This window comes from Sceloporus occidentalis, unplaced genomic scaffold, assembly GCF_023333645.1.
Source record: "Sceloporus occidentalis isolate IW3139 unplaced genomic scaffold, rSceOcc1.0.p SCAF_33, whole genome shotgun sequence".
Classification (NCBI taxonomy): domain Eukaryota; kingdom Metazoa; phylum Chordata; class Lepidosauria; order Squamata; family Phrynosomatidae; genus Sceloporus; species Sceloporus occidentalis.
The window spans coordinates 8,267,956-8,282,843 of NW_028317013.1; the positions used below are offsets into that span (position 1 = coordinate 8,267,956).

Genomic DNA, 14,888 nt, shown 5'->3' on the forward strand with positions numbered 1-14,888 from the left:
AACCAAGGCTGTCTAAAGCCACAGAACTGCGGTTAGTTCTCCGAGATGTTTCAAACAACCTCCCTGCCAAGTACCTTAAAAAACTGTGTGCAAGCATACCTAGAAGAAATCATGCTGTTGGTCACACCAAATGTTTGATTTTTCTTCTGCTCACTCACTTTGTATTAAATGATAAAAATATTTTTGAAAATATTTTAACTTTTCAGCTTTTTTTTAAAAACCTGCTTAAAACATTTGCACAATAACGTACATAATATTAGTGCAGAATTCTATGTGGCGCCAATATTTGTAAAATGTCGTAGTTTTGCATGTACTCTCTGTCTAGGTAAAAAAAAAAAAAAAAAAAAGCATTTATATCTTACAGAATGCAAGGGATGAACCTATCCATATCCTAAATGTTGCCATCAAAACCGATTGTGACATTGATGATGATGGATTGGCTGGCATGTTCCGGGAGTTCACACAGAGGAAGGTAAGTTTGCTATTACAAATTTGGGGGCTTTTTTTTCTTAAACTCATCCATTAGCTTTAACTAATGAAAGCTTCACAATCACACAATTTACCTTACATGGATATATACGTATGAAATGTTATGTAACCCCCAATTTACCCTTAACTTACACGCATTGTCGTTGGATACAGTAAGTAGCTTATATGCTTTACTGAAAGTTAGGCCTGGCACATTGAATTAGATAAAGACTCTTAATGTTAATGAATCACTAGGTCTTACTTGTGTAGTATAATGGCACAGATCTAAACCAAATAGATATTTCAGTGTTTTAGGCACATTAAGGCCGGCTCTGGTTCCATATTGGAGATTTTGAGTACACTTTTTGAGTAGCCAGGAATCTACAGGAGGCATTCTTAAATCAGTGGTATAAGGAAAAAAATAACTGTTGCTGGCTGCTAATAACCTTATTGCCAGATTGTGCAGACAGTTTTATGTCAATGTCTTCTCTTGCTCTCAATGGATATAGTGTACTATAGTGTATGAATATCACCTTTTGGTTTGAGAACTGCAGCTAGCCAATAAATGGGGGAAAATGGGCAGACTAGATGGTCCGAATGGTCCCCATTTGACTGCTACATATTAATGTGTTTTAATAGTACTTATTTAATAGGAATCACAACTGAATATGCAATTACTTTCCCTTATATTCTATTTTAAAGGTAGATACAAGGCGTGTTTGTAAGATTCTTTAACATCTTTAACATTCATGCTCTTGGCAAAACATTTCTTAAACGTTTTATTCATTTTATTTTACTGAGCTCCTTTGTTGTACATACTAATAGGATGAGGGGCAAACATTTGTGAAAAGGGCATATATAGTTTATAAATAATGTCACTATATTAATAATTAAATACTTTACAAAGTCTGTACCCTTCGCAAAACAGAAAAAAAACATTAACCGGACTTGGTAATGTATGGTAACAAATCACAATTGAAACATTGGGGAACTCAAAAGGTATCTTCCCTTTGTCCATTACTGTTTACATTTTGTCTGCGTTATTGGCACGTATGGCCCTTTTTATGATTTACATTTATATGTATTTGTTAAAAAGCAGAGCATTTCTGTGTTTTTCCCCCTGTTTTTGGGTGTGTAGGGCAAACATTCCCATCCTCTATATAAAATAATGTCAAGATAATGGTACCGTTTTTCATGGCGGAGTCTAGTGTATGAAATGTGGATTTAACATATTCACTGCCAGAAGAGGCTTCTAGGCTGCAAGATCAAATGCAAGGTTTTTGTCTTGCTTGGGGAGAGTTGATATGCAGCATGCTTTATTATAGCTTTTCAACAATGTTTGCAGATACAATACGTACATCATAATTACCCTTCGGCCCTCTCTAGACAGAAAGACTTGATTGCCATTCCAGCTCCCCTTTGGCTCTGATTTCAAAGGCTTCAGCTGGCCTGCTGATCTCTTATACCTGGGATAATGTCCATCCACCCCTCCTTCTCCCTGGGATAAAAAAAGCTGTATTTCTTTTCTTAAAAACAAACAGAAGCAGAAAAATAATAAAAAAAAAAAAAAAAAAAAGGAGTTTTGATCTTAATTTGCATCAAGCTCCAGGCAGTAGGAGGGAGGGGGAAAAAAAAGCATTTAAACATCTACTAGAATGATCCAAATTGTCCAAATAATCTCTCAGCCCCAGCATGTTTATAGAAATTAGGATCATATACTTGTAAATGACTTGCCGAGGAGATGGAAGCAGTCAGCGTTAATGGAGTTTCTCCAGGTGCTGCTGCCTAATCGCCTGGTTATAACTGTGGACTGGCTGGGAAACCTACATTATTACAATGTAATCAGAATCCTGTTGCTATGCTGTTATTATCTGCCACTTGTGGAATTTTAAAAGCAATAACAATTTTGATTTTAAAACCCTAAGTATTAAAGTTATTTTCTCTCCCGGACAGTAATATTATTGCAGATGCTTGCTAGAAGGGTTTTTTCCTTAATTGCAAACTGATTTTTTTTTTATTTTTTTTTTATCCCATTTTCCCTCTACAAATGCCAAGTGGTGTTTGCTTTTAGATCTTTTGATTTTTGAAGGACATTAAGATCCAGAAGTGTCTAGGATATTGTGATTGCTTAGCAGTAGTAAAGGCAACTAGATTATTGTGTAAGGCTAGATACAATCAGTGTATTTAATGTCTCTGTACCTTAGTACGTATCATTTTACAGAAACCATCTTGCAGTCTTCTTACCTAGAGAAGAAGAAGAATCAAATTGTTTCAGTATTGTAAAATGTTGCATCGACAAAGATGTAGTCTACCAGAATTGATGGCTTGGTTCTCTTGCAAAGTAACAATTACGCCTTCAAATCCAGTGCATGTAGTATATAGAGATCAGTGTTCTAACAAAATATTCTATTTAGTCTGTGTGTGTATATGCTAGCCGGAGCGAGGTCTCTGTGCAGCCCGCACTTACCTGACGGGGAACCTATGAAGCACCTGTGAAAACCCAGAATTGTTATTTTAAGGCACCCTAGTGTGGTCCTGTTATAAGTATCTGTCGAATCTGTTCTCGAAAGCTGTATTTTGGCTCCTGGCCTGTTTGACTGCTCTGTACCTTGCTGACCTGATCTGTGTACTGTGTCTGGCTATTGGCCACTTTTTTGTTTTAATAAATTAATGTGTTCTTTTTTTCTATTTCCATGGTACACCATGGCCAGATAGCAATTAGGTGTGTATGTGTATGTGTATATATATATATATATACACACACACACACGCACGTCTAACAAAAACTTTAGAAGATTACAATGATTTCTACCCCTGCTGTTATGATTCTGAACTCTAATGATACAGTATATACACATAATTATATACGTATAGCTTAGCAGAATGCTCAGATGGGGTTATTAAATGTCTATTAACCTCTTGCAATCTCTAGCTTTCAGTTGTGTGTACTGGTATTGGGGAGGTTTTTTCATCTCTTTGTAGTCAAGCTACAATTAACCATGCTATGAGGTATGAGCAAAATGTTTAGAATAAATTAAAATAAGATTATACAAAAAAAATATATAAAAAAGTATGTATAAATGAAATGATTATTCTACAAAATAAAATCGGCATCTTTTATATATTGAGGAAAATGCAGCAGAATCTATGGAGCATGTGTCTGATAGTATTAAAAAAAAAACTTCTTGCGTAATCACACAAGAAAATGTCACTGATTGTTTACTTACTGGATAGTGTAAGCAAGTTTGAGCAGAAGCTTTCGTACCTTTTGTTTCTGTAAATCCATATTGTTTGTTATCTTCTACACCAATTGCTATGTTCTTTTTACCTATTGTAAAGCCCTGTAGAATACATGGAGCTATATAAATGCATAAATGGGGGGAAAAAGCAACCCAGTTGGGTTCAGGAGATAGGCAGAACTAACTTGATGGATCCTTAAGAGGGGAGATCTTAACAGCAGAATATCTCTACATTACACAGGCAAGGGGATTTCAATTTAATCAAATTAGGAACTATAGTACAACTTTACCTTTAACTGTATGGTACACGCCCGATCCATAGGGGACACTGAAAATATTAAAACACTGTTTACCAAACTTTCACGACTTTGTCAACTAAAACATCTATTGGTATTGCTGAGCAATTATTTGTAATTTACTTAAAACGTTACCTGCAGCATTTGGGTGAAAATTGTAGTTTAAATAGTTGTATTTGTGTTATGAAATGTTTAGCCAGTATGCTGATTGAAAGCTTCATGGGAAAAATATTGTTGAAAACTTTTGACAATTAGTTTTTTTTAACAAACATATTTCTTTCTCCAATAGAAAACGGTTTTGATGGATCATGGAATTCGTCGTCTGACGTTTCTGGTAGCTCAAAAGGTAACAGTCGCCCATTAAAAAATGTTTTTTCTATATTCGATAAGGTTTTACTTGCCAAGTTACTAGCCATGCAGGGAAATGTAGCTTATCCACCAAATGTTAAAAATAGGGGAAATTATACATTTAAAGAAAGATACCATGAGCACACAATGCATTAACCAGAAAAAAGTCTGCAAATTAAAACTTGTTCTGTTGGTATTATAGTGAATTGAAAGTGGATTTGACACGTAAAAAATAAATTGAGCGTACAAATATTAAACAAATTAGTACTTGTGTTATCGGTTGCTTGTTCTTGGAACTTGAAGTATGCATTTACATTCCCCTTCCTAATGTATTTATTCTTTTTAAACATTTGCTACAAGTTTTCTGCATGGTTTTGCAAGATGGAGAAGACTTACATCTGTTCTATTATAACCCATCACATGATGCCTATCGTGGCAGATGTCGTGGAAATTAGGCTTTACATTTTATTAATACTAAGTGACACAAAGTGAGTACACCCCTCACATTTTTGTAAATATTGTATTATATCTTTTCATGTAACACACTGAAGAAACACTGAAAAACACTGAAGAAATGACATTCTGTTACAATGTAAAGTAGTGAGTGTACAGCCTGTATAACAGTGTAAATTTGCTGTCCCCTCAAAATAACTCAACACACAGCCATTAATGTGTAAACCTTGGCAACAAAAATGAGTACATCCCTAAGTGGAAATGTCCAAATTGGGCCCAAAGTGTCAATATTTTGTGTGGCCACCATTTTTTTCCAGCACTGCCTTAACCCTCTTGGGCATGGAGTTCACCAGAGCTTCACAGGTTGCCACTGGAGTCCTCTTCCACTCCTCCATGACCACATCACGGAGCTGGTGGATGTTAGAAACCTTGTGCTCCTCCATCTTCCGTTTGAGGATGCCCCACAGATGCTCAATAGGGTTTTGAGTTTCTGGAGACATGCTTGGCCAGTCCATCATCTTTACCCTCAGCTTCTTTAGCAAGGCAGTGGTCGTCTTGTAGGTGTGTTTGGGGTCGTTATCATGTTGGAATACTGCCCTGCGGCCCAGTCTCCGTAGGGAGGAGATCGTGCTCTGCTTTAGTATGTCACAGTACATGTTGGCATTCATGGTTCCCTCAATGAACTGTAGCTCCCCAGTGCCGGCAGCACTTATGCAGGCCCAGACCATGACACTCCTACCACCATGCTTGACTGTAGGCGAGACACCATCTAAACCAAATACGTTTATCTTGGTCTCATTGGACCACAGGACATGGTTCCAGTAATCCATGTCCTTAGTCTGCTTGTCTTCAGCAAACTGTTTGTGGGCTTTCTTGTGCATAATCTTTAGAAGAGACTTCCTTCTGGGACGACAGCCATGCAGACCAATTTGATGCAGCTTGCGGCGTATGGTCCGAGCCGGCTGACCCCCCACCCCTTCAACATCTGCAGCAATGCTGACAGCACTCATACGTCTATGTCCCAAAGACAACCTCTGGATTTGAAGCTGAGCACGTGCACTCAACTTCTCTAGGTCGACCATGGCGAGGCCTGTTCTGAGTGGAACCTGTCCTGTGAAACCGCTATATGGTCTTGCCCACCGTGCTGCAGCTCAGTTTCAGGGTCTTCTTATAGCCTAGGCCATCTTTATGTCGAGCAACAATTCTTTTTTTCAGATCCTCAGAGAGTTCTTTGCCATGAGTTGCCATGTTGAGCTTCCAGTGACCAGTATGAGAGAGAGTGTGAGAGCGATAATACCAAATTTAACACACCTGCTCTCCATTCACACCTGAGACCTTGTACAACTAAGGAGTCACATGACACCGGGGAGGGAAAATGGCTAATTGAGCCCCATTTGGACATTTCCACTTTGGGATGTACTCCCTTTTGTTGCCAAGGTTTAGACATTAATGGCTCTGTGTTGAGTTATTTTGAGGGGACAGCAAATTTACACTACTATACAGGCTGTACGCTCACTACTTTACATTGTAGCAGAGTGTCATTTCTTGATATAATAAATTTACAAAAATATGAGAGGTGTATTTACTTTTGTGAGATACTGTATATATATATATATATATATATATATATATATATATATATATATATATATATATATATATATGCCAAATGTTGATAACACCCTTCAGAAATAAAAATAAATGGAATCAATTATGATATTGTTATATACTATCAAATACCTTATGATTTGTTTCTATTTCAAATGTATTTAATGTTTAATACATACAATTAAAATTAACATTCATTTTCAATCATAACTGTGATCACTGAATATATGGGAATTTTTCTCTAGAGCACTGTCATCCATAATTATTTCAATAATTTTGATGCTAATTTTCAGCTTTTTTTCCTGCTCCTTTTGTATTCTGTCTCTGTCTTTCCATATGCTTAAAAAAAGGATTTCAGAAAGCAGGTCAACTGTGAGGTGGACCAAAGATTTCATGTAAGTAATACAAACATATGAAAAATAGTGTATACTAAGCTTTAAGGAGACATCCTGATGTATTGAACGTTTAAAACGATACGATATTACTTGCTGGAATGATTCTATGGTTCTGTTCAGCCGCAATATGTTCTATTTGTTTAGTAGAATATCATTCATACCTGGACTAATTGTTAACATTGCAGAGAATATTTGTTGTTTTGTATCATCATGTTTTTCTATTCATTCCTCTGTGACATGTCTTTGGCCATGGTCTAATAGCTGTACATTTCTGTTCTAGTATTGGATATTTATAAATGTTAATTATAGATGTAATTTCTTAAATACTATACAAATCACATTAGTGTAATCTATATTAGCTTGCATATTTTGACAATATTAAAACTGTCTCCCTATGACCGCTACAATCTGGCTACATGTGGCAGACTTAAAAGTAGCAAATCCTTTCCCTGTTCATAAGTTATCTCTCCACCTCTCATTTACCAGAGCCAAATCAGCAATGATCAGTCACTTAACAGAACAAGAGAAATATAATGGGGAGAAATCATACAGATCCTTTGAACATGTCATTAAGATATCCAGCCTCATGGCATACACAGGAGATGGGTTATGAATATATATATATATATACATATATATATATATATATGTGTGTATGTATATATATATATATATATATATATATATATATATATATATACACACACACACACACACACACAAACACACACTACAGGGGTAGTTCATATTGTTTAGAAATGGCCCTTCCGACCTGGAGCACACCAATCCAGGTCGGAAGGGCCCTTTCTAAACTATTTTGAACCGATATGGATGAGTACTTGTGTATGTGAGCATGCGTGTGTATGTGAGTGCATGTGTGTGTGTCTGTGAGCATGCTTGTGTGTGTGAGCATGGATGTGTGTGTGTCTGTGAGCATGCGTGTGTGTGTGAGCATGCTTGTGTGTGTGAGCATGGATGTGTGTGTGTCTGTGAGCATGCATGTGTCTGTGTGTGGGTGTATGAGCATGGATTTGTAATTGTGTAAGTGTGGTGAGATGGAGTGTGCGTTAGTGAGTATGAGTGTGTGTCATTTGTGTAAGTGTGTTTACATATGTTGTATGTTGGAAGGCGGGCAATGATGGCACAGACCAGCTGTTGAAGTTGGGGGGGGGCGGGGAATTTTTTTGTGGTTTCTAGTTATGCCCCTGTATATATATTTACATATATATATAATTTGTAGGGAAAAGAATGTTAAAAGATCATCAACGTAAACATGTTCAGAAGGGTGGAGATAGATGTTAGTGGTAGGTGAAAGCTAAAAACAAAAAAATATATGTTTAGGTGGATAGTAGAGTTCAAAGTGACAGCGTCTGATTCAACAACAGAATGTCAGGAATGATGTGAGCATTTGTGGTTGATTCACTGTATGACTGGACAGCAAGAAGGTAATAACGTATAAGGATTTCACTTTACCCCCACTGCAGACAACAGTAGAAATATGTTTGGGAAATCAATGGCATATCATGACATCCAAAATATTCACTTTATGTGAATTAAATGTACCCACTGTACACTGTTAAAATTATTACTGCAAGTGGAACCAGATAAACAAATTGCATATACGATGTCATTCAAGATAACAACTTGTCAAAAGTCATTTGCCATGACAGTTAAGTGACAGATTGGCAAAACTGGTAACCATAGGGAAGCTTTGTAATAAAATGACTACAGGCATAAGGAGGCAACTGGATGATATAACACAATGTGTTTTTGATTGACGGAAATATAAAACTGTCTACAGTGTTTTTACCACAATTCCTCCAAGGTACCCGACTGTTAAGATATTGGTATAACATTGCCAATGATAATAATGCTAATGTGTTTAATGTGAGGCAAGGTTTTCTTTTTGTTTTTTTTTATTATTATAATGGAGCTTCACTGATTTCCAAATGTTATGTCACCATGGTTCCAGATCTTCTTCTTCTAACTTTTGAAGGACTTTGTTAGGGTTTGTTTTTGTTTTAATTACAGTCTACATAATTAGATCTCAGCATGTTTAGGTGGAGAAGCCTTGCTCCAGCTAACTTCCAATTTTCCCATCTCATTAGGTTTTTAACATGATTATTAGTATAATAATCAGCTATGATGATTTCTGTTGCAGGTTTTCACATTCTCTGATATGCGGGGTGTCTTGATTGGCTAATTTAGGCAAATTATTTTGATTGTCTTGATGATGGTTGGCTGATTTGATCGCAGCAGGGGCACAATTTGCATTCATGGGAAACAAAGTAGTGTTTTCCTTGTTATTGTTAGAAAACAATGAGATGTTTTTGATTGTGATATTTGCCCATAGCACCAACGTAATTCCTTGGAAATAACTTCATTAAAGTTATAACATGTGAAGCTGCTGTAATGACTCATTGCCGCCTAGAGGAAAATATATATCTATTCAATACATTGAACCGCTCTGTTTATCAAGCTTTAATCATTAAGGCAATACCCCTACTGTTTTTTCTTTTCCGTTTAATTGAAATGGATACGTGTTATCATTTTTTTGCAGCCTATTCCATACATGAAAACTTTTTAAGAAAATATTTTTTTGATTTATGATATGTAAGGCCTGATAAACAAGAGGTCATTAAAACAATACGTAAACCTATGAGAAGACCTCCATTTGGGGCACCATAAAACAAACATTCCATTATTTTTTTTGTTTGTTCGTTAAAAAATCTTAATTAGGTACAGGAGATTTAAACAACAAACAACTAAATAGTGTGGTGGCACACCAAAAAGTAATAGCAAACAATGAGTGGATTTATTAGTTTTGATGTAAAACAATAGAGACTCGCTGCCTCCTTCTCCTAATCAATTTTTTTTTCCTTCAGAGGGAATTCCCCAAATTTTTCACTTTCCGAGCAAGAAACAAGGTAATGTTTATTCGCAATTTAACATTTTGCCTTTTGTATTAGTGTTTTTTTAATGGGTTGATATAATTTAGTTGTGCTACTGAGTTTAAGGATTTTTGTTTAGTTTTATTCTCTCTCCGTATTTTTCCATGAATGTTTTTGTAAAATATTCAGTCCTGATTTCTAATAAAGTTGTGTGTATTTTTTATTTTTTTTTATTTTTTTTTTAAGTTTGAGGAAGACAGGATTTATCGACACTTGGAGCCAGCTCTTGCCTTCCAGTTAGAGCTGAACCGTATGCGCAATTTTGATTTGACAGCCATCCCTTGTGCCAACCACAAAATGCACCTCTATTTAGGAGCAGCAAAAGTCGAAGCGGGCACAGAAGTAACTGATTACAGATTCTTTGTCCGGGCTATTATCCGACACTCTGACTTGGTTACCAAGGTAAGCTGTAGTGCAAGTGCTTTACAAATCATTTTTACACGGTTAGAAAAAAAAAAAAAAAAAAAAATCTGACTTCCCAGATTAATCAACCATGTAATAAGTAATTTAATCACAAAACCACTGGATGCCCAAAACAAACTTTTATTTCTTATTTCTTTATGAAACATGGGAAGAACTCCCACCTTACGCTAAAGTACTATAACCCTACTCGTATGTTCTTGTCCCAGGGTTGTAAGTTATACATGTGTAATATTTGTTGCAAAAAGTCTCATAAGTAGTAATGTTATTATTTACGTCTGTGTTTCATGAGCGCACTCACCTACCCATGATCCTCTGCTGTCTGAAAAGCTGATTCTTGCAACCTAAAAGCCTCTTGAAAATTAGGACACAGCACTGGTTGGATCACATGTGACGCACTCGGTGTGATATAATTTTCTAAATATCGATGCCACAAATAAAGTGAAACTTAAGGAACCCACATATAGGCTCAAATATAGGCTCAAAAATAGCAAAATGCCTCTTTTTTTGTGACTATACTCTGGCTATATATATGGGGCATCTGAAGTCCTTTCAAACCGGAAGAGACCATTTGTATCCAAGGTCCTGATAGAAAGGCCTACACACAACTAGCAAACAGTGTGTTTACTCAGGGTGTTTAATCACGAACTAAGGAACACCCGTCCAAAGCTTTATGCTTTGTGTTTCTCTTCTTCTGCTTCAAGTAACCAAATCCTACACACCTATTGGTAGTTGCCATACTGACAATACAATTATGTCACCTAAAAACCAAAAATAAGATGAAAATAATGTTAAGTTTAATAGCGTAAAGGCTTGAATTTTGGAACCGAACTCTTGTTGAACTAAATCCTTCATCAATAAAACAGTACTCAAACAGGTCCTTACTTTCCTGGGGTAGTATTTATAGCTTTACAAATGAATGTGTTTTGCAGGAAGCATCATTTGAGTATTTGCAGAATGAGGGAGAGCGCCTGCTCCTGGAAGCCATGGATGAGCTGGAGGTAGCCTTTAATAACACAAATGTGCGCACTGACTGCAACCACATTTTTCTCAACTTTGTACCTACTGTCATTATGGATCCTTCAAAGGTATGTCATTGATGCTTTGTTTTCATTGCGCGCCGTAAATATGGTGATAGATTGTAAGGAGACTTGGTGAAGGTGTGACTTTGTACACTTTTTCCACAACAAGTTTTTTATGTTATTTCACAACTTTTCAATGTAAGCTTACAAATGTAAGCTTATCCATTCCAGAGTGTACAAATCAATCATCTTACATTGCCCAATATTGTTGCACCTGTTTGTATGATATTAGAAATGACTTTGAATGGTTGAATTTGACGGACTTTAGTCTTTGTTCTTATGTTCACAAGTAGTAACTAAACTATAAAACCGTGTACCAGTTTCACATGCCTGATTCATCTTACGTGGAGTGCGATAACTGATGCAACCCAGTCCTGACTAGATTTGTTTTCTTGAAAATATTAAACACATACTCAAAAAGTGCTCAACACACTTATACCACCCTAGCTAGCCATGTGTGGATTATAACATCAGGGCAAATAAGGCAGTTTTGAGTTTCTATCCCATAGTTAAATCTGAACAATGATTTCATATAAGAATTTTTGCTCTTTATTGTGAAGGCGCAGTAAAATACATCAGAAAGCTGATAATATACAGATATACCAGAGCAATGATAAATATCAACTTTACATTTGATAGATTGAAGAGTCTGTTCGAAGTATGGTGATGCGTTATGGAAGCCGTCTATGGAAATTGCGTGTCCTACAAGCTGAATTAAAGATAAATATCCGCTTGACACCAACGGGGAAACAAATTCCAATACGCTTGTTTTTGACCAATGAATCTGGCTATTATTTGGACATCAGCCTGTACAAAGAAGTAACGGATTCCAGAACTGGACAAGTATGTGGTTGCCAGTGTCTTTCTCATATTCTAAATTTTAATATTTAATGTGCTAAATAATTCAATGTAATGGTGTTTACAGATGAAAATGAGGTATCTATATGATTTCGATTCAAGGTATTTTTGCTATTTAATTGGTGTAGGTGACCTAGGGGTGAGTATTGATAGATGATTAAACTATTAAAAATGTAGATGTGATTCAGTCTTGAGAAATGTAAAATAATACATTATGAGTATTAAAAAATCTTCAGAGGAAGTGGCTTCATAAGGGGATGATGACTGCCCACCTGCCCCAGAGAAATGGTAATGACCTGGCTACCATTAGGTTTGGTATAACATCACTTTCAATATTTGGAGGTACTAGTTGACACCTACCTAAAATGCGGTGTCCAGCGGTTACTGTTTAGGCCAACAAATTGCTAGTATGCATTAAGGAAGGGTATAATACACCACATTAGCTAGGCCTCATGTACAATATGAAATTCAGTTTTGAGCACCAAGTCTGAGGAAAGATCGGATTAATTTACAAAAGTATAGCTACAGAATTAGCTGAATGGGGCAGTGTTTATAAAAATGTATTTGCTTTAGAAAAGAGGTGACCTTCAAGAAATGAAATAACCTTATCACAACCTACAAACACATTTAAGGTCTGTTTGAGACTCTTCTTCTACCACATTTGTATCTTAAAGAGAGATTAGTGTTACTCACAGTATGGCCCCAAAAGCTCTGAAATGCATAATTTATAAATTTGTTCATTCATACTTCACAAGTACCGTGAAGGTTTTGCTGGGTTACATTGTTAATAAAGTGTGTTCTAGGGTACTTGTGGAAATGTAAATGTTAGCTAGAAATATTTTGGAAAGGTTAAACAAGATGGACCATTTTTTAAACCTAAGTAAACTATATGAACAAAAGCATTGGGACGTCTGACCATTACACCAACAGGGACTTTTATGACATTGCACAGACCTTAATATGTAGTTGGTCCCCCTTTGCAGCTAAAACAGCTTCCACTCTTCTGGGTAGACTTTCCAGAAGATTTTTTACAGTGTTTCTGTAGGAGGTTTTGCCCATTCATCCAGCAGAGCATTTGTGAGGTCAGGTACTGGTGTTGGACAAGAAGGCCTGGCTTGCAATCTTCGTTCCAGTTCATCCTAAAGGTGTTCCAGGCGGTTAAGCTCAGCGCTCTGCGTCAAGTTCTTCCACACCAAACTCATCCAACGGAGTCTTTATGTACCCTGCTGGGTGCTGGAATAGAAAAGGGCCTGCCCCCAAACTGTTCTCACAAAGTTGGAAGCATAGCATGAGGCTTGCATGCAGCTGCTCGGCCATTAAAGCCCATTCCATTCAGCTCCCGCTGCACTTCTTTTGTGCTGATAATAATGCCTGTGGAAGTTTGGAACACTGCAGTGGTACATTGGTATTCCATAATCAGCGGTCCATTGGTATTCCATAATCAGCGGTACATTGGTATTCCATAATCAGCGGTACATTGGTGACCACCACTCTGTGACTTTACGTGGTCTTCCGCTTCATGGCTTAGTTGCTGCTTCCAACAATCCCATTTACAGTTGACCGTGGAATATCTAGCAGGGATGACATTTCATGAACTGATTTATTGCAAGGGTGGCATCCTATCACAGTACCGCACTTGTATTAAGTGAGCACTTCGGAATGACCCATTTTTTTCACAAGAGTTTCTAAATGCAGACTGCATGGCTAGGGCTTAATTTCATACACCCGTGGCAATGGGTCTGATTGAAACACCGAAAGTAAAAAATTAAGAGGTATGTCCCAATACTTTTGTCCATATATTGTATGTGACCATGGGGGCAGTCATTTTGACTTTCCATTTCTCAAAACTTGCGTTATTATGCCATTTTAGTTATTCTTACCTTTTGTTGTATTCTGTATGCAAAAAAAAAAAAAATCCATGTTGGAATTATGCCACTCAACTCAAGTTGAAACTTGCTACTGCTGTTCATGGTGCAATGATTTTTAATTCTGTTCTTGTAATCCATTGAGTAACCTTATTGAAACAATCATTCCTGTTCATTATCCCAGTTAAACCAGAACTTTTTTGTTCACTTTACACGATTGGGGAACACGGTATAGCACTGTGGTATTTTTTGCATATTTCAAATATGGGAATAGTTTGTATGGTTCATAAGCTGGTGTCGTTTTGATGCATCCCTCTTGTGACCAGCTAGCAAGATGGAAAAGGAGATATCTAATGTACACTACCTCTGATTCCCTTTTGAGTTCACTTAGGTTACTAATCTCCCGGTACAGAATTCACTGTTCGTGTTGATTTATTAGTTTGTCAAGGTTACCTTCCTAATTCCTAATTTATTGTTTGACAGCAGAGGTCTTAAATAAACTCTCATGGGACACAAAACAGCATTAATAGTAATAGCAATGCTATTTTAGGTGTTAGAAATGTTTTCTATGGCATTTTAAATACATTATGCTATGAAACACTCTATTCTGGCTTATTTTTTAATTAAACTGTGCTGTAGGCCTAAGGGCATCCTAAACAGTTTGTGTGGTTTTCCAATGTTGCTTAAGTCTCAAATGACCTCTTATATATTAATATTTTTTTATTTATTTTTTTTAACATCAATTCTCTGACCTACTAAAAGCTGGTTTTCAAATTGTATCCAAACACTGTATTTAGCTTGTGGTAAAGTTAGATTTGTGTTATTATAAATAATTGCTACTATTTCTGATCTTTAGCCACCATTTTTTTTTTTTTTACATTTTTAAAAAACATTTTAACATTGTT

At 36.4% G+C, this 14,888-nt stretch overlaps 1 protein-coding gene across 5 annotated transcripts in view; it reads left to right on the top strand.

Moving 5' to 3' along the window:
• LOC149298396 (acetyl-CoA carboxylase-like) overlaps nucleotides 1-14,888 on the top strand; it is a 151,730-nt gene that overhangs the window by 71,335 nt on the left and 65,507 nt on the right. For 3 of the 5 annotated variants that reach the window (XM_089487464.1, XM_089487465.1, XM_089487467.1), the window contains 7 exons: nucleotides 365-472; nucleotides 4,293-4,349; nucleotides 6,763-6,807; nucleotides 9,693-9,734; nucleotides 9,945-10,160; nucleotides 11,111-11,266; nucleotides 11,900-12,103. In XM_089487464.1, coding sequence (XP_089343590.1) covers nucleotides 365-472; nucleotides 4,293-4,349; nucleotides 6,763-6,807; nucleotides 9,693-9,734; nucleotides 9,945-10,160; nucleotides 11,111-11,266; nucleotides 11,900-12,103 — 828 coding nt within the window. The remainder of the gene's footprint in view (nucleotides 1-364; nucleotides 473-4,292; nucleotides 4,350-6,762; nucleotides 6,808-9,692; nucleotides 9,735-9,944; nucleotides 10,161-11,110; nucleotides 11,267-11,899; nucleotides 12,104-14,888) is intronic. The other 2 variants (XM_089487466.1, XM_089487468.1) reach the window with 1 other exon arrangement.